Genomic DNA, 19,650 nt, shown 5'->3' with positions numbered 1-19,650 from the left:
ATCCCACAAGCAAAGGTTTCAAAATTCACAAGTGGGGTATTTACTGACAAGAAAGTTGGTGTTAAGCACCTTATTTCAGGGTCCTAACCAAAAATCCATTCGAAAAACCCAGGAGAACTAAAATGTTAACTAATTTCTGGGTTTTAGGACTCAAGACCTTATATATAATAATTTCCTCTCTAATATCAGTTTCCTAATGCTGTAAAACATCAACAAATTGCTCTTTCAAACTGATGTATTTATTCAAATTTCTCATGAAAATACATTTGAAAATATAACATTTAAACACATCATAAGAACATTCTAATTTATCTTAGCCCAATTCTCATTTTTACTGAATAGAGCTTGAACGCATTGTAATGTAACTATGTAACCTCCATGAGCTGCTAACAGCTAACATTAACTAGCTCTCATTTGTTTGTCAACATAGATTTGTTGTTCTAGAGGAAAACAATGAGATCTGTCCCGTGACACATTAATAGTGAGTTTACATTTATTCCAAAGGCGTCCCGGGGAAGATATATGTTTGTCACAAACTGCAGTGCTCTTGACAGTGAAGGGCAGGTTGTTGTTCTTTTATTGTCCCCAGCACAACAACATGCTGTTTGTCTCAAGCCCTGCTTATTAGCCTGTGCAAGATTTATGTGGCACAACAGAAAAACAACTACTGCCACTAGTGAATGTTATTTTATTTGCTGATAGGCCAGTGACAATCAGCAAGGTGAATATCGTCTGATGCCGATGCTTGGTTGATAAATTGGTGCATCCCTATTAATAATAGTACATAACAATCTGTACTGACTTTTTTTGTTTGTTTGTTTTTACACAGGTGATGCAGTTTGGCAGGATTGATGGCAATGCCTACATCCTGGACTTCCAGTACCCCTTTTCTGCTGTGCAGGCCTTCGCAGTGGCTTTAGCCAATGTTACTCAACGCCTCAAATGAGATGTCCCCTCCCTTACTTACCCTGAGTTATATCTGGGATTCAAATGCAATCTGTTGAAGGGGCACAGTTGTTTCATTTGAGATTACAAACTTTAATTTTTGGAGAGAAGACTTAAATCAGCCCTGGTCATAGAGAGAGATACAATCATGCTGCACTACACAATGCTGCCACTAGAGTTGGTGCAATAAGCATTGGCTGCATTTGCCAAGGATGCTCTCAGATCTGCTCCGCGTGGCAGTCGGCGGCTCCTTGCAATGCATGTAGGGCCAAAGAGCTGAGCTTTGGTAATCATCATGCAAATAAATGCTGCTTTAGCTAGAAGAAGCTTATAGACGTGATAACCGATCGGTTAGAGGAATTGTCAAGGTGCAGTTTTCAACAAGAAGCAGCAGTAATACTTGAAAACCACACTCTGGAGATCACAGTTGTTTTTTCCCCAGAGCGCACAGGTACTACTGGGCACTGAAATCCATTGCTGTACAAACTTCAGTGAAACAGTTACCACTTTATTATACTGCTTTTGCGTTTAAGGATTTTATTAAATGACTAAACATGGTGGAGGGTAGGAGGGTCTTTTTTTTTTTTTTTTTAGCTCTCTGCCATTCCTTTTGTTACTATCTCAATCTATTTCGGCTGGAAATGAGGCGTAGATATATGCATTAGGAGCACTCCTAAGAGATCACACTTTTCACTGTAGGGTTAAAAACGTGGGAGTAAACATAGATGAGGTGAGCTGCAGTCTTTTCCACATAGTTTCCTGGGACTTTGAAGGAAGAAGAAATGTTACTCTGCTACATTTGGGTTAATTTATGTGTACATTTTGTTGTTTATCTATTCAGATATGAATTTTAACATTATTGTCATTGTTTGTGATATACAATCTTCATACCCTGTCAACATGGTTTTCAACTTACCTGCTTTATTTGGGAGAACTGGTGGCTGAATTTGAATATTGCTGTGTAGTAGTAATTCAGGTGGGAGGGGTGTACTGAATAGCTTTGACTGATTTATCCTGTACTATGGTGACATGGGCGCAAAAGAAGTCGCCGAGGCCCGGATCTAACGACTAAACCTCTGGCATGAAGTGATGTGTCACCTGCTGTCACTTCTGTGAAGTGTGTGTGTAGTTTCGGGGGGTGGGTCAGGTTGTCGTCCCTGCTCTTTAAGAACACGCTAAACATGTAAGCAAGGTACAGGAAATATTTTTGTATATTTCACCTATGCCATTTCATACTCTTTTCAGAAGTCATGTAAATACATATCAGTCATACGTATGTAAATGTTGTAAAGAGACTTGGGGGTGACTTTGACGGATGTCTGTTTACACCTGTCTCCACTGTGTTTTAAGTGTAACTTCAGGTGTGGAGCGACGCTGTAGTACTGTTTAACTCAACCGCTACAACCACAAAAAAAAAAAAAGTTAATGGTTAAGCTGAAATCATTGTCACTGAATCTTTGAAGTCAGAACTCCGATGAAGGATGAAGCTATTGAAATCTGTTCATTTCGTAAGCTGACACTGAATTGAAACTGAAATCTGAAAAGCTGATTTATTTCCTTTTTTTTTTTTTTTTCTTCTTTCGGGCAGTCGAGCTTGTGTTGATCTAAGACACAGAGCAGGGCCGGCTGATAGGAGCGTGTGCAGGAGTAAATTATAAGGCACATTTCAAATATAAATAAATAGGTTTTATCTATTTAAGATTGTAGCCAAAATGACGAAAAAGGGCAGTAATATTAGGTAGGTTTTACCTTTGTGCCAAATATTCCTTTACTAAAATTTATAGTTGGAAAAAATGGGCCAAGAGGGAAGTGTAACTTAAGCCGATGGTTTGGATCTCTTGAAATTGGGTTGTATGAAAAACGTATCCATAGTCAGTGTATTTCATACAGTAGAGTCTGTTGACATGCAACCAGTTTGGAGAAGCAGCTGAAGTACTGACACAGAAGCTAAGCAATGTACTGCTCTGGATGGGGGCAGTAACAAAACCTATTTTAGGCAAGGCAAGTTCATTTATATTACAATTTACATTTCAGCAACAAGACAATTAAAAATGCTCTACATAAAATATCAATCGAGACAAAGTGAAAAAAACAAACAAAAAAAACATTTTTAAGGGACATTTTAATGCAATTAAAAAAAAAAACAACTTAAAGAGCTACAGAATAGAAAATGATAACATGCAAAAAAATACCAAAAAAAAAATTAAGACAGGGATAAAATAAATATAAAAGTTACACTGGAGTGTAAGAAAAGAATAAATATGTAATTTAATAAAATGCAGCAGCAAAGAAAAAAGTTTCCTGCCATGATTTAAAAGAACAGTTGCAGCCAATAGAAAAAGGTCACACCAAAAAAATCAGTATCAGTTTATGTATTTGCTATATTTAGAATATTTTCACCACTTAGGGCTTTCAGCACACTGTTTAGCTTCTGTGTCAGCATTTCTGCCGTTTCTTCAAACTGGTGGTGTGTTAATTGACATCCATTGTATTTAAAAGATTGACAATGGACCACATACAAACCCACTTTAAAAAAATCTGGACTTTCCCTTTAATTCTTGATATAAAGAAAGCTTTGGACCAGCTCTGTTTTGGTCTCTGAATTGATGAGATTATTAAATCCTTTGGTGTGATCTTTCTGTGTCACAACAAGATGCATGTCTGTCAGTGGGGGGTTATAAGGACGGGGGTTGAAAAAGAATTTTAAAAAAAAGTCTCCTCTGATCCTAAAATATGAAAAGAGCATGTCATAAAGAAAATATCCATCTTTTTTGTGTTAGTTGTGCAATATTTTCTAAGAGGGGAAAAACATCCTTTGTCATTACAGATTGAAACCATTCTTTGAGTTCAGCATCTCAGTTGCTGGTCTGTACATTTTATTTATGAGATTATTTCCTGAAGGAGATATAGTATCTATACATACTGTATATTGTGGAGTTTTCTGAGCATTTCTTTGTGTTGATAAAAAATTTGTTACAAGTGTAGCCCGGATTGTGAGATGGGCAGACGGGGTTGGGTCGAGGGGGAAGGGGCGGGGAGGGGGGTCGGGAACGGGCAACTTTTCTGTGTTTTGTGAAGTTTGCATTGGATGGAAAAGATGTGAATGAGTAAGTGCCCAGTTTAGTGTAGTTGGTAGACTAGTTATGTAGAGTGTAACTGTCAAGTCGAGGTGTGTCTGTATTCAACTGTGCAGTCTACCAGTCCCATCAGTGTTAAATCTATTATCTTTAAACGTGTGTGTTCATGGCTTCTTACACATACACACACCTACACACACATCGTTCACATAAGTTCACAAGTGTAAGCCACTGAGTTCATGTTCGGAATTGCCTATGGACTTAGGTTAAGGATTCACTTTAAACTGATTTTATGAGACGACCTGTTGTAGATATTGTAGGATTTGGCTTTTCTTTAGAAAAGGTATGTGCTTTGTATTTGTAGATGTAGGCTTAAATGACAAAAACACTTGAAAAGAATCTGAGTCTGATTTGGTGACTGAACGTTTATAGTGAATGGATAGTAAGGCATGCCATGTAAATTATTTTATAATTGTATATGTCACGCATCTTTTGAATAAAACGTCATTGTTTCCGAAAAAAATGCTTGCTGTCTTGTTTCCTAAATATATAATATGAATATATCTGTGTTTTATTGTTGGTTCAGAGATGACATTGTTCAAATCTAACCAGTTAGAGTTTACAAAAGGTGGCTTTACTGTCTGAGACAGTAAACATTGACTGGCAGGAAAAGCACAGGTGGAACTAATTCATCTCACAATGGCCCAGTTTGATCGCATCCAGTCCCAGCTCCTCTCTACAGGCTCCCTGCTCATTTTAGAATTGTTTTTAATATTTTACTGATCACTTATAAAGCTCGTCTTGGTCTGGTCCCAAGCTACAGAGCAGAAATGTTGAGCCCATATCACAGCCTTAGCTCTTCAGTTGTGGCTGTTAAAAGCTTAAATGCAAAGGTGTAATCGTTATGGTACGTTGGTTTTGTGTCTCTGTGGTAATTTTGTCTCCTTGTGGTAGTTTCGTGTCTCTTTGTTGTCATTTTGTGTGTCTATGTGGTTGTTATGCGTGATTTTGTTTTTTTAACTTTGTATCTCCTTGCAGTCCCTTCGCACCACTCGGTGGTCTCTTTGTGTCTCCTTGTGGTCATTTTGGGTTGCTTGCTGATTTGTACGTGTTAATTTAGATGACATTTTGCAGATGAAGGCAGGTGGGGCCCCTGACATTTTTGGCCCCTGGGCCTGTGCACGGAACAGCCTGTCAGTAATCCATCCATGGTCATACTTATGAAATGGTTTTTAAAGTATACTGACTTTATCTTACTATAGCTCGTAATTTAATATTACAACTTTAGCTTGCTAGCTTTAACTTTTGAAATAAGAAAATAGAAAATAAATCAATACTATAACCATGATTCATTAACTCACAATTACCGAACTCACTCAACTAAGGATTCTCCACACCCTAATTGTAGGCTACTAATTTTGGTTTAGGGAGTGTTCTTTATTTACTAAAAGTGGTGGCAGGGGTGGGACTTCATTTCATTTTCTTTACCCAAAGCTACTGATATTTGTTTCTTGAGAGTAAGATGTCTGTCTCTACTGTCACCAGAAGCAGCTGTCTGTCTCTACTGTCACCAGAAGCAGCTGTCTGTCTCTACTGTCATCAGAGGCAGCTGTCTGTCTCTACTGTCATCAGAGACAGTAAGCTGTCTCTACTGTCATCAGAGGACGCTGTCTGTCTCTACTATCATCAGAGACAGCTGTCTGTCTACTGTCATCAGAGGCAGCTGTCTGGCTCTACTGTCATCAGAGACAGCTGTCTGTCTCTACTGTCATTAGAGGACGCTGTCTGTCTCTACTGTCATCAGAGGCAGCTGTCTGTCTCTACTGTCATTAGAGGACGCTGTCTGTCTCTACTGTCATCAGAGACAGCTGTCTGTCTCTACTGTCATCAGAGACAGCTGTCTGTCTCTCTGTCTCTACTGTCATTAGAGGACGCTGTCTGTCTCTACTGTCATCAGAGACAGCTGTCTGTCTCTACTGTCATCAGAGACAGCTGTCTGTCTCGCTGTCTCTACTGTCATTAGAGGATGCTGTCTGTCTCTACTGTCATCAGAGACAGCTGTCTGTCTCTACTGTCATTAGAGGACGCTGTCTGTCTCTACTGTCATCAGAGGCAGCTGTCTGTCTCTACTGTCATCAGAGGCAGCTGTCTGTCTCTACTGTCATCAGAAGCAGCTGTCTGTCTCTACTGTCATTAGAGGACGCTGTCTGTCTCTACTATCATCAGAGACAGCTGTCTGTCTCTACTGTCATTAGAGGACGCTGTCTGTCTCTACTGTCATCAGAGACAGCTGTCTGTCTCTACTGTCATCAGAGACAGCTGTCTGTCTCTCTGTCTCTACTGTCATTAGAGGACGCTGTCTGTCTCTACTGTCATCAGAGACAGCTGTCTGTCTCTACTGTCATCAGAGACAGCTGTCTGTCTCGCTGTCTCTACTGTCATTAGAGGATGCTGTCTGTCTCTACTGTCATCAGAGACAGCTGTCTGTCTCTACTGTCTGTCTCTGTCCGTGGTGCTGAAATCTGATCACGTGACCCTCCTCTTGTATACTGCCTATGTGCTTCCGCCCCCTCTTCGTTTTACAGCTTTTTTTTTTCTTTGAACCGACACAAACAAAACAGCTTCGACTGCATTTTCAATTAAACGACGTTAACAATACAGCCGGGTCAGTGTGCTGCTCTCTATAGGCAGCGGATTGTTTCCCTCCATCGCCATTTTCAGCCGCCAGACGGCTCGGTGTGTTGATAATGGACACCGACTACTCGTCCGGCTTGGAAAACCCTCTGTACAGCGAGCTGAAATACTTCTGTAGGAAGATACAGGAGGCCTACATCGAGCTGAAGGAGGACCTGACACCTTACCGAGATGATCGCTTTTACAGGTGGGTCTCCTGTTTATCTACCGACACAATGGCACATCCATTTCCCCGCTGCGTTGCAATATCACGGCTATTTTGGTGGTGTATGCTGTGAATTATAATTAAATCTGCACCTTGAGGGTGAACAGTCGTTATGCATATAATGCGCAATGTTGTGTTATAACAGTATACAAACGAGAGGTGTCCTATGCTGAGATTATATCTGGAATAACCGTTTACAGTGTTATGTGTTGTCCCTTTACATTTTACATGGTGCCAGACTAAGGGTTAGCCCGCATTAGTCCTATAATAGATACATTTAAGCAAATATGAATAGAAATGGGCAAAAAAGGGGAATATATTTTGACACACATCCTCAGTATGTGCAAAAATACATTAATAATCTCACAATTTAAACAAGGTAGAGGCCTTTTCATTCCTATTAAAGGCAACAAGTGTTGCCTTGTGGGAGGGAATTTCACCACAGGCTACACCTGCATTAAATGGTCGTAAATCAGCATATGCCTACTTCAAAATTTTAATTTTGTCGTTTAAATTTGAAGGGTTAAAAAAAACTTAAATCACTAACACCGCTCATTTCATGCTTTTTCTATTCTACACCTTTTTGTACACAAACTCATTTCCAGAAATATCTCCGGATCTGTATGTATTTCTGTAAATAAACGTGTGTACAATAGCTCCACGGAAAAAGTGACAAAAAAAAACATGGGGACACAGGGATTAATCTATAAAGTTATATTAAAAAAAGATTGTAAGATTTGCATAAATCAATACTTTTTGTTATTTTACAGATTGTTAAGTTTTATATTGTTTTAAGATATGTATCTCAATCTATTTTTTAAAAAATATTTCACAAAATATTTTATGACTAAAATTGAGCTAAAATAATCTGCAAATGAAATATATACTGTTCTTGGATGTCTTAATATTTTTTTTATTAACATTAGATAAGATGGTGCTATATTTTTGAAATTCTTTAATAAAATTGAGAAAGTACGGTTTAATTTTTGGCTATTTTTATGAATTTGGGGTTTTCCAAAAATAACGAAAAGAAGTGTGATATACAGCTAGTTATTTTCAGTCTTATCTTGTATGTATAGCTTTAAATCAAATATTTATTTTTAGCTCATTCGAAATTCCAAGTCAGCCTTGACGTAATGACGTACACGATGCGAACCTTCTTGTTACGTCGTACAATACGTTTAGTCAGTGGATAGCCGTTACCTTCAATATTTTAAACCGTGCGCCTTTTAGCGATATAAAATAAATCTCAGTCACAAATAAATGTATTAGTCTCGTGTCTAACTTTGAGATGTAGGAGCTTCATAAAATAAACAACAGCGTGTATTTACAAAAAGACGGCGGTAGGACGGAAGGAAGCTCGTTTCATGGCGTCACGTGACTGTGGTCCCTCCCATTCGATGACGTTGCATTCCGGTTGTCGCAGACTGATGTTGATACACGGATGTGGAGTCGCTGCGAAATTTCAGTGTTTTTTCACCGCACCGACACTGCGAACCGAAAGAAATGGAGCGGTGAGTGAAAGATGTGGTCAGCGGATACACCCGAGCCATGTCACCTATGTTTAAATGTGCGAGAAACAGTGTTAGAGCCGCTGTGCAGCTCTTTTTCTGCCATCTGTTACTGCTAGCATAAACTAGCATTGAGGCTAGCAGTGTTGACATACCCGCACCTGAACTTTAACCACAAAACAAACTTTACCCGCGTCTATTCTTGATTGGCGTTTATGTGTTTTTTCTAATAAATGCCACTGTTACAGATTGGCCCCCATGCGGCTCTACACCCTGTCCAAAAGACATTTTGTCTTGGTCTTCGTGTTTTTCCTGATCTGCTTTGGTCTCACAGTCTTCATTGGGATTGCAGGTATGGCTGTTAAACATCTCTGCAATATTAGCATAAACTGGGTGTTGGTCAGAGTCATTTTAACACAGGCTTCAGGTTTTGAGATACAGAAATAGTAAGTGAGTCATTCTGCTTGACACATACTGTTATCAAGCTCTGATAACAGAATACTTTAAGAATATCAGCTGCTCGTAATCACGACTCTGCTCCCTTCTGGAAAGACCATTAGCTCAGTCTGTGTTTGCATTTCTGCAAAATGCATCGATTGTGTCTTCTTAATTTTTTTTAGGTCCCAGGATCATTACTGAGCAAGAGCACAATGGTGATCAGTTACTTCAGAAAAACCTCTCAATCAAGGTAAGATTCAATGCTGTGTATTGACATAATATCAAACAGTGCACATCAGCTGTTTATGTTATTCATGTCAAGGATTGTGCGCAAATGCAATCATTTCACCTCTGCAAGAAACCACATTCAGAATGCAGCTGCAAGACTACTGACTAGGCTGTCCCATATCACACATGCACCCCTCCATTGGCATCCTGTAAAATTCAAAATAAACTACAACATTCTGCTGATTACATACAGAGAACTGCGCGACCTCACCCTAGTCACATTTTTTATCTCCTTGTTTATTTTTCTACTTCTTGAACACTGCGATCCTCCAATCTTGGCCTCTTATCCATCCCCAGCTCCAACTCTGAAACAAAAGGTGATCGTGCATTTGTTGTTTTAGCCACTACCGGTCCATAAGATTTGCTGAGTCCTTAGACTGTTTTAAACGTCTACTAAAAACCCACCTGTACAGACAAGCCTTCCTATAAAGCAACTCCATACGTTATGTTTCTCTTTGTTTGTTTTGGTCTTGTCTGTTCCTCGCTGTACTGTGTTCTATATTGTAATTTACTGAAACTGGATTAAGTAGTTTATTCACTCATTTATTTTAAGTGTGTACATGTGTTTGTGAAGCGCTTTGTAACTGCATGTTTTAAAAAGTGTTATATTAAAAAAGCTTTACTTATTTACTTACTTACATTTGGGATATTTTATGTGATATTTGCAGATTTATGTTTATTTATTTCAACATACTCATGTAAAAGAAAGACAGAATTAAAAAAAATATACACCATGCAGGAGAGTTTAGAGGTCAATAATGGCTTATGAAGATACCTCTCCAAATAAAAAAAGATAAAAACAAAATAGCATAATTGATCAAAATTTTGAGACAAAGCAGTTATACATAGTTGATAAAAATGTACAAATGACAAAAAGGTTGTATTTATGAAGTGAAATGCATAACAAAGGAATCAATGAAGCGCTATGAATCTTTGCAGATTAGAGTCTGTTTGAAATGTTTTTTAAATAACTGATAATGTCAATATTGGTTGTAGTGATGGGAATAGGTTTATCCCCATCTATAATGTCTAAGTGTAAGTGTCTAAGTAAGGGAATGTCGTTCTGTGAAGTTAATGATGTAAAGATGTCTGTAAAGGAGAGGATTCTTGCAGATGCATTGTAAAATATAATATAATTGTAATGTTAAGATGTTGTAAGTATAAAATGGTTACCCTGTGATTCCTGTACCCATTTGCTCTTAATTTAATGTAACATCTCACATTAAGAGAACATCTTCGAGTTTGTGTTATGATCAAATGCTACATTCAAATGGGGGTAGTGTTTCAATGACTTCTATTGGTAAGTAATTACTGATAAATTAATTTAATCATTGTTGTATGCTTTCAGACTGGGCCCTTCAATCTAGTTTCTCCTCCCCTCACCACCTACAACCAGAAGCTATGGCTCACCTGTTTGATACAGGCTGAACACAGCAACAGTAAGACCACAGAATGAGTTACAGATAACAGCTGTATACCATGACTGTTGAATGCCATTTTTTTTCAAACATGCTTGGCTTTGGTTAACATGTTTTTATTTTTGTCTGTGTCAGTGGGAGATTTCGCGCAGCCTTTCGAGATGAACGTTGAGCTAAAGGGAGTGATGCAGGACGCCAGTGTGATGCACATAAACAACGTGGTTCAGAAATCACGAAAGCTGCACTGCGGGGCTGTAAGTGTCAATCAGCACACCCTGCTACCTCCCTCTCTTACAGTATGTAGGATTGTCATTAATCATTTAGTCAGGCAGCAGCAACCAATGCAGCAGTGAGTGTATGATATAATTTTTTGTTGCTGTGTAGTAGTTAGTGCAGGGTTGAATTTGATCATCATGTTTAGGGATGTCCTAATTAAGTTTTTTGTCCTCAATCCCGCCCTGATTACGTTGCAAATTAAAACAACAAAAGCACACCACTATATACATCGACAAAACAAGTGTGGCCAATACTAAAGTGCACATCAAAAATACACAATAGGCACTGCACACATCAACAAATACTCCAAAACATCAACACTTAGGACAACAGATGCGTTTACTGTGCTGTATGTCAGTCAGCAGGGATTAGTGCGTCTAATTTTAAAAGCTTCTGAAGGTTGTTTCACTTCTGCTGTTCACTTATTGCTGCCAGTGACTACCAGTCAACTTTCCCATACAGTGTACAATTATTTTAAAATGTGTTGACTTTGCTTTAGACCGATCTGATTGGGACATTCCTAATCATGTTAGACAGTAACAGAGCAGTTCATTGATGCACAATGCAGTTGAATTGTTGTACGAGTGAGGCAGCGTTTCTTGTTTCTCCGTACAGAAATGTGACGAGATCATTGTGCTCCATCTTGGCTATCTGAACTACACCCAGTACCAAGTCAAGGTCAGCTTCAAAGGCCTTGAAAATATCACATTTGATATCAAGGTCAAGTTTGTGGTAAGTGACAAATACCGGTGGGATTTTTTCTTCCAACTCAATGTATAAACTCTGTGATATTTGTGTTTATATTGCTGCATTGGATTTTTCATCAAAACTTGAGTTCACAGGTTAGTCACAGCCTTTTTACTCCTTTTCATTTTCTCCCTTCTTGTTTTCTTCTTGTTTTTAAAAATCCCTCCTCAGTGGAAAACGTACAACCCCACCTTCTCGCAAGTTGAGATATGGTTCCGGTTTGTCTTTGTGGTGTTGACCTTCATGGTGACGGTAAGATGACTTTTCAGGTCTTAATCTTAATGGATTTCACATAGCCAGTATTCCAATCAAACCATAACATGACAGTGAACAAAAGTGTGTAAATCAGAGACTTAATCCTGGACTAACTTTTGTCCCTCTGTATTCCTTAGTGTATGTTTGCACACTCCCTGAGGAAGTTTTCTATGAGAGATTGGGGCATAGAGCAGAAGTGGATGTCTATCCTGCTCCCTTTGCTGCTACTCTACAATGGTGAGCTCCTGTAGTATATCTCCTTAATTCATATTTGACACCAAAAAACACATACATACAGTCAGTATTTATGGGAAAGCCCACCAAACATCACATCCTTTTACGCCAAAAGGGAAAACAAAGCGTTTGCTACCATGTTAAAAAAGATACTGTGTGGCTTTCTGCATTTAAAATCAACTCTTATACAGAAATAAAGTGTATTTTTCAAGCTGGACCTTATTTTCTCGAGTTCTTGCATCTAAGTGATAAATGTAAACAACATTTTTTGATCGATTATTTAGTGAGAGCAGCGGCCGGGCTGCAATATAAACACTCAGGGCATGTTTGCACCATCAGTTTACATGCATTAGAAGTGCTTGTTATTTTCACTGACATGTTCAGGTTATTTTAAATGTCTGACAAGATTTTTGGAATGATCCCTACAGAGATAGACCTTTTGTTAAAGAGTTAGATTATTAAACAGCCCCAAAATCGCTCTCACAAAACCCTCCAGACTCCATTAAGATGAACTGTAATTTTATAATCGTAAACCAGACTTTATTCAGAGTTGACAGAAACAAAATAAACTGTCTTGGTTTGTCTTTCCACTGTTTTACAATCACCAACTCTGGTTTGGTTGAAATAAACCCTTAAGTTTCAGTTAGATGTGAAAATATGTTGGCTCTATACACGCTTATATTACTGTTTATTTGAAATGGAGTCTGGTGGGTTAGTAGATGGTGATTTTGTGGCTGTTTCTGGTTCAACAAAAATTATATAACACTATCCAAGCAGTGCTAGACTTTAGCCAATGGTGATTTTTTTTTTGATCAAGTTGTGAACCTCGTTCGAAGGTCGAAGGACCTGTAGTTGTCAAGGTTGCAAATTCATACGTGATAACATTTTAGTACATCGTAAAAAAACAGGGTAATGGCGTTGAGTAACGTTAGCGCTGCTACACCTTCTCGAAATATGCATGGAGTTCCCTGAAACATGATGGTACTGATGTTATGATAAATTCATTTGATCATATCTCTTGTAGGATAATATAGTGTCTTCTATGTGAGTTAAACACGCTTTCCCAGCATTTACAGGATGGAGGACAGGACTGTTTTCCACCCCCGCTGATGCCCCCTAACTATGACTAGATGCTGACTGGATTTATCCCCATTAAAGCATCTTTTAAACATCATATCTGCAAGTTTAATTCACGCCCAAGAACTCTGGTTTCATGTGTCAACTGTAAATTGTCACACTCATGAAACCAAAGTTCTTGGGGTGTGAATTAAACTTGCCTTAATGTGTCTTGTTCAGTAAAAAAAACAAAAGTCCAACTCGTCGGTCAGGTGTGTTGTTTATTGTGTTTTGTCGCTTTTGCCGTTCAGATCCATTTTTCCCGTTGTCATTCCTGGTGAACAGCTGGTTTCCGGGGACGTTAGACGCTTTCTTCCAGGCTCTGTTCCTGTGTGCGCTGCTGCTCTTCTGGCTCTGTGTTTATCATGGCATCAGGGTTCAGGTGGGTCCAGCACTACACTTTAACTTTGATAGTTTCTGCTCATTTTTAGTGCATTATGAATCTTATCTGGTGTGTTTTGTGTTGTTTCTGCAGGGCGAGAGGAAATGTCTTACGTTCTACCTGCCTAAGCTGGTCATTGTAGGTCTTCTGTGGCTCTCAGCGGTGACACTGGGCATATGGCAAACGTAAGTCTGACCTCGCTGGCCACTAGCAGCCTGATAGAAACTGCCTATTACAACAGGACTGAAAATATCTACTCTCCTTTTCTGAATTTGCAGGGTTAATGAACTCCAAGACCCTACCTACGTATATAACATAGACATAGTGAACTTTGAGGTGAGACTTGTCATCTTTGATGGTACACGCTGGGGGTAAAGGTGGTTTGACAGTATTTTTATGTTTAGTGCACCCTGTGTTAATGTCTTCATTTGCCCACAGTTGTAAAAATTCACAGAATAAACAGTATATTATTAGTTTTCTCATTATTTTAGCTACATTTTACAAAAGAATTTATCCTCATATACCCCTTTCAAAAATCAGATCTAGATACATATCTCTACACAATATCAAATTTAAAGATATCTAATAAAAAACTAACCAAAACTATTAATTTACACAAATTTTACAACTTTACAACTAATTAATGAACCCCCGTGTGTATTCTGGTTGTGTTTTATATTATTTTAGTTTGCTTTATTTCTGTTGTGCGTCTGATTTTTAAAATTTGGTCATTACTTGGCCCTTACCATACAAACTGAATATACTGCTTTGAAAGCTGTTAATAAAAAGTTAAAAAAAGAGAAAGATTTAATAAGGTCCTGTCATTTCTCCAGGGCATGAAGGTCTTCTTCCTGATTGTGGTTGCTCTCTACATCCTCTACCTGATCTTCCTGGTCGTCAGAGCTTGTTCTGAACTCAAGAACATGCCTTACTCAGGTATCCCCGCACTTCTTCTGTATTTCATTCAAGTTACATGCTTTTATCACAATAACATTAATGTGTTCTGTGTTTTCAATCTCCAGATCTCCGGCTCAGGTTTTTGACAGCGCTGACGTTTGTGGTCTTTGTTATAAGGTGTGTTTTTAGTGAAATCTAAAACCTAAAATGACCTGCTTTGTGTGTGTTTTTAAAGGCCCTTTGTGGTTGATTTGATCTTGTCATTTTTGTTGCTTTTCTCCTCCAGCATGGTCATTCTCTACCTGAGGTTTGGTGCCAAAGCACTCCAAGACAATTTCGTCGCTGAACTGTCTACTCATTACCAAAACTATATCCTTTCAAATGCCGGGAGTCCATGTAGTATTCTTATTTTACTGTTTGAGTTAGCAGGAACACCAGAGACCCAAATATTCATACACATGCACAGAAAACGTTTTTTTTTTTTATAGTAGGGCCCCTTTAAATTAATCCTTGGTGGTGCCACCCAGCTTGAGTGTTTTCGCCTTAGTGTTTCGCCATGCGAAGCATGTGAGCGATGCATGGCACTTCGCTCAGCTATTTCTAAAGTTATTATCATTCATGTGATCAACTTAAGCTTTAAATATACCATGAGAAATGGCATATTAATGTCTTCAATAATGAGAAATGATTCCTTAACTCCAGACATACCAGCTGAGTTTTTATCATTCTATGGTCTGCTCAACTTTTACTTGTACACACTGGCATTTGTGTATTCCCCCTCCAAAAATGCACTTTACGGTAGGTAATACAGTACAGTTTCAGTGCAGATAATGAAGATAATTAATTAGTGTATTAACCCTAACTGGTTTTGTTTGATTTCCCAGACTCCCAGTTGAAGGATAATCCCGCTTTCTCCATGCTGAATGACTCAGATGATGAAGTAATATATGGGTAAGCATTTGTTTACTGAAGTTTTATGAATTCTTTCTTTTTACTTTTTGATAGTGATGTTGCATAAACCAGCTGATGTTTTCTCTGTCTTTGTACAGGAGCGATTATGAAGACATGCCTTTACAAAACGGACGCGCCATCAAAGCCACCGCCAAGTACCAGGATCAGAGTGACAGCGACTGATGGGATTTCTGACCGGCTTGTAGTTCCTCTTCTGTGTCCCTGTTTGAAATCATGACAATACAATACAACAAACTATCATGTGTATGTGTAAATAACTTGCATTGGTATTATGAAAATGATATACTGTAAGTGTACATAACTATATTTTTAAAAGAGTTCCACGCCTACTGAATGTACTGTACTTTTGCCGAAAAGTTGGGGCATGTAGCCACTTTTTTTCTTCATTGCTTTCAATCTCATTGAAAACAAAGGAAACACAGATGTAAAATGGAACAATTTTTACCAGTTTGTTAACTTTTTCCCTCATGACCAGCATTTCTTCACAACGTAATAGTAAGAAATGAACACTAATGTTAATTTGGGATTTTTGTGTGTGTGCAATTGTTATTTTTAATGCTTTTGTTGAACCACTGTTGTCTCTCTATACTTGCACTGTGTTGTTTTTGCCATTCCTTTCTGCTCTCTGACAGTCTGAGAATAATGAGAATGTGTATCTGGCCAAAGCTGAGTATCATTATACTGGTTGTAGGAAGTAAAGGAAGCTAAATGCTGCAGTAGCTGTTAAGTGCACTCCAGCAGCACACACTGTGGCTTGCCAGCATTGACATGAGTAATGAATGGGAAATTTAAGTGCCATAGCAGTGTTGGCCGTTGAATATTTCTCTTTGTGTTCAGATATGTTCTAAAAAAAATAATACAGAGAGTTATCTCTTACCACTCCTCTTACTAATTCTTCCCTTGGAAAGCAGCTTTGTAATTGCACTTGTTAAAGAATTTAAGTTATAAAGTGACGTTTGATACTGTATTATCTGACTGCATGGATGAATGGATTTTGATGAACTGTGTGGATTTTACACAACTTTGTGTAAATGGACTACTGATTTATCATATTTCTTCTTCTTCTTCTTCCTGCACATACAGAAGTTAAACCATTGGCCAAATTTATTTTGCCTTATGTAGAGCATATTATTTTAAGTAGTTTTTTCTCACGTAACTTTCCATATATCGCCTACAGTGTGAGACTTGCTGCCTTTTCCTTTGTTGTATAAACCTGGAGTTATGGACAAAAACAGCCAAGCCATGTTATCTCAACATGTATTTAAAACAAGATGGTGCCTTGTCTTTACATTTCTTATAAATGGGCTGCAGTCTCAAATTTGTAAATGATTTGACATTAATGTAAATTTTTGATCATTTCAGTGTGTTTACGGTGATTTAAGGCGGTTAAATGAGGTTTTGTGGGTCCTGATATGTTGGGAGGTTTTGCAATTTCCGTTGCTTCATGAAATAAAAGCTGTACATGTAGCACTCTATCATGTCACATGTGAATAAAGCAAAGTATATACAGCAAAGTATTATTTTAATCAATTGTAATTCATAAAAAAGCAAAAAAGTTATTCAAATATAGCCAACATGACCAAATACAATATGCAGGTTCACAAAAATACACAAAATCCTTTACATTTCAACATCTCAGGTACACTGTAGCTGTTTCAGATGGCCAGACCGAAAACACTGACGATACAGTACATAGACTTGTTCTCCCATCTCACCGCACAGCTTCCTGTTGGATGTAACACACAATAAATTCAGTGACACTATCACCTCCACATTTAACATTTAAAATTGAGCAAACTGACAGTTGCTGACTCTCTGCTAACAACATTGCTACTTTACCATCAGTAGAGTTGTCCCAGAAGCATGTGCTGGCTGTTTGCAGACCTGCTCCATTTTTCTGCATGATGACACAGGTCACTGTGGGAAAACATACACTAGCTTTAAAACCAGCTTCACAGTCCCAGAACAATCAGAATATTATTGTTTTGCTGCAGCAGTGCATGTACCAATATATTTGAAAGGCTTCCCCAGCTTGCTGAGTTGACTGAGGCATTGCTCCATGACACTGGTGGTCCACTGGTTCACTCTGCTATGCTGGTATGTATTTCCTCCTATGGCTGCTTCTACTGACTACAGTGACAATTTCAACCAAGTGGTGTTTAATTAAGAACTGGTCAACACACCTTTCATGAGTATTGAATATTTAAACCCTTGACAAATTGGTTTCTTTGAAAAAACATGGGAAAAACAAATGTCCTGCACATTGCAAGAAATATGTATATTAAAATAAGAATTAACAAAAGTTTGGGACTTTCGTACTGAGTTGCTCATTGCTTTCTTTCCATGTTTAAAATAAACCTCCAGTCAATTTAACCATGTCTCAAAGGGTTAAATTGATACTTTACTCAAGTATTTTGATATCATAACATTTTCTATTTCTGCTACACCACACTTCAGTGGAAAATGTACCTTTTACTCCTCTGTATTTGATACTCGATAACTTTACTAATTAGTTACTTTACATATTAAGATTTTTAAAATTTTTTTTTTTTTTTTTTACACAAAACATATAAAAGTGCAGCTGAAGTGATTAATTTCATACAAAATATTTACTGGTTCCACCCAAGGAAATTATAAATATTATAGAAAAGATTTAAAGAAGATTATTAAAGGTCTTTTACATTGTCCTTGGTTCCAGCTTTTTAAACATGAAGACTTGTTGCTTTTCCTTTTAATTAGTTTAGTTATTTTTGATTAATTTAAATGATTGAAATGTGTCTGCATTGAATACTTTTACGTGTATTACTTAAATACATTTCCTTATTGTACTTGCATACTTGAGTAACGTTTTCAATGCATGGCTTCTGCAGGATCTGAATACTCCCTCTGCCTCGGTGTAATTCAGTCTAACAGCAAATTATTGTACACATCTGTATTGAATAGCGTTATAATAATCGGTTATGTGTATGGTGTAATTTATACGGGTAACGTTACATGTGTGGACGGTGCCTAGCAACAGTTACAGTGCCCTTAGCAACCAACGGGTCGCTAAACACAAAGTTAGAAATTAGCGGTATCAAAAAAGGCAATAACTTATAAACGTTGTACTTAATCGACAGGCGTGGTGTCTTTCTTCTCACCTCTTTTATTATTTTGCTCACTTCTTCAACGACGAAAGCAGTCTGTTTGACGAGAGAAAAAACAACAACAAAACAGCTCAGTCTACCGTTAAGCTAGCCAGCCGACACGGCTGCTCGCCTTCTACTGTTACTTTCTGGCCGAACCTCAGAAACACTTTCATGGATATAATATTTTGGTAATATTTGAGTGTTGTTTGTAGGTGTTAAAAATACACATAATAACGAACAATAACGACTTTAACGAATGAAACCCACCTCCTCTTCTGTCTGATACTCGTCCATTGCTACCATGGACTACTACTGCCTCCAATATGAAACAAATACGACTTCCTGTAGTATTACTTCAGAATAAGAGAACCAAGTGAAAACCTTGTATAGCGACTTCTAAGTGTGTTTGGCAAAAACATATTTAACATGGGAAGACAGTCACGATATTAAAAAAAATGTATACATAAAATATTTAAAACTGATGAAAGGGGTAAAAGCACAAAAGTTGTATGATTTTCTAAAACATTTGCCATTGTATCAGATAACTGAGATTTATATTTCCCCTTGTGTGTGAAGATACTTATTCCATTTTTTTCATTATTATTATTTTTTTCTTCCTCTTAAAAACTTTATTTATATGTTTTTAAGGAAATATACTCCGAAAAATTAAATTACACTATAATAATAATAATAATAATAATAATAATAAGAAGAAGAAGAAGAAGAAGAAGAAGAAGAAGAGGAAGACCACCACCGTCATAATTCACTGCATATGCACTTTATCATTTGCACAGCACCTCATTTTTTATAATGATCTCATTGAACAGTTATTTATTTTAATGTGTGAGTATGTGAGTGTGTTTGAGCAGAGTGAATGGAAAACAGTGTTTTTTTTTTATTTTTTATATTTAAAAAAAGAGAGTAAATCTCGTGTATGTGGACATGCTATGACAAGAAAGGCATTCATTCATTCATTCATTCAAGAAGATGAAGAATGGCTTAATCAAGAGGATCAACTCCCAAATTATCGTTTAACATGTCTTAGATACATTGATAGATATATCAAA

The 19,650-nt window shown here is 37.6% G+C and overlaps 3 protein-coding genes across 8 annotated transcripts in view; 2 read left to right on the top strand and 1 right to left on the bottom strand.

The window, feature by feature from the left end:
* Positions 1–4,545, top strand: part of tulp4a (TUB like protein 4a) — a 41,487-nt gene extending 36,942 nt beyond the window's left edge. For all 5 annotated transcript variants that reach the window (XM_042503173.1, XM_042503175.1, XM_042503176.1 and 2 more), the window contains exon 14: positions 830–4,545. In XM_042503173.1, the coding sequence (XP_042359107.1) occupies positions 830–946 (117 nt within the window). In that variant the 3' untranslated portion in view covers positions 947–4,545. The remainder of the gene's footprint in view (positions 1–829) is intronic.
* A 3,793-nt stretch (positions 4,546–8,338) lies between these two features.
* Positions 8,339–15,763, top strand: tmem181 (transmembrane protein 181). The gene is made up of 17 exons (XM_042503602.1): positions 8,339–8,435; positions 8,681–8,784; positions 9,053–9,120; positions 10,507–10,597; positions 10,712–10,830; positions 11,468–11,584; positions 11,771–11,851; positions 11,992–12,091; positions 13,456–13,586; positions 13,680–13,771; positions 13,865–13,922; positions 14,420–14,522; positions 14,609–14,660; positions 14,770–14,852; positions 15,192–15,281; positions 15,368–15,434; positions 15,533–15,763. Exons 1-17 carry the CDS (start codon positions 8,428–8,430, stop codon positions 15,615–15,617), a joined length of 1,449 nt encoding a protein of 482 aa, XP_042359536.1. The 5' UTR covers positions 8,339–8,427; the 3' UTR covers positions 15,618–15,763.
* Positions 15,764–16,960: 1,197 nt separating this feature from the next.
* Positions 16,961–18,906, bottom strand: dynlt1b (dynein light chain Tctex-type 1b). Of its 2 annotated transcripts, XM_042503603.1 has the most exons (5): positions 18,851–18,906; positions 18,596–18,637; positions 17,462–17,585; positions 17,295–17,372; positions 16,961–17,181 (listed from the first exon to the last, which is right to left on the bottom strand). In XM_042503603.1, exons 1-5 carry the CDS (start codon positions 18,884–18,886, stop codon positions 17,111–17,113), a joined length of 351 nt encoding a protein of 116 aa, XP_042359537.1. In that variant the 5' UTR covers positions 18,887–18,906; the 3' UTR covers positions 16,961–17,110. The 2 variants fall into 2 exon arrangements, with proteins under 2 accessions (XP_042359537.1, XP_042359538.1); XM_042503604.1 differs by lacking the exon at positions 18,596–18,637 and having other exon boundaries at positions 18,851–18,900.
* Between the last annotated feature and the right edge of the window lie 744 nt (positions 18,907–19,650).

This window comes from Plectropomus leopardus, chromosome 16 (genome assembly GCF_008729295.1).
Source record: "Plectropomus leopardus isolate mb chromosome 16, YSFRI_Pleo_2.0, whole genome shotgun sequence".
In the NCBI taxonomy this organism is placed as follows: Eukaryota; Metazoa; Chordata; class Actinopteri; order Perciformes; family Serranidae; genus Plectropomus; species Plectropomus leopardus.
This window is presented reverse-complemented; position numbering and strand designations above follow the sequence as displayed.

What these genes read in the sequence shown, in the direction of transcription:
- tmem181 (XM_042503602.1), top strand. An exon ending in GAAAGCTGCACTGCGGGGCT is followed by an intron (nt 10,831 to 11,467) that starts GTAAGTGTCAAT and finishes TTCTCCGTACAG; the next exon opens with AAATGTGACGAGATCATTGT. An exon ending in GTCTACTCATTACCAAAACT is followed by an intron (nt 14,853 to 15,191) that starts ATATCCTTTCAA and finishes CTCCAGACATAC; the next exon opens with CAGCTGAGTTTTTATCATTC.
- dynlt1b (XM_042503603.1), bottom strand. Translation starts at nt 18,886, where the DNA reads ATGGTAGCAATGGACGAGTATCAGACAGAAGAGGAG. An exon ending in AGTATCAGACAGAAGAGGAG is followed by an intron (nt 18,638 to 18,850) that starts GTGGGTTTCATT and finishes CTCGTCAAACAG; the next exon opens with ACTGCTTTCGTCGTTGAAGA. An exon ending in CTGGGACAACTCTACTGATG is followed by an intron (nt 17,182 to 17,294) that starts GTAAAGTAGCAA and finishes TACATCCAACAG; the next exon opens with GAAGCTGTGCGGTGAGATGG.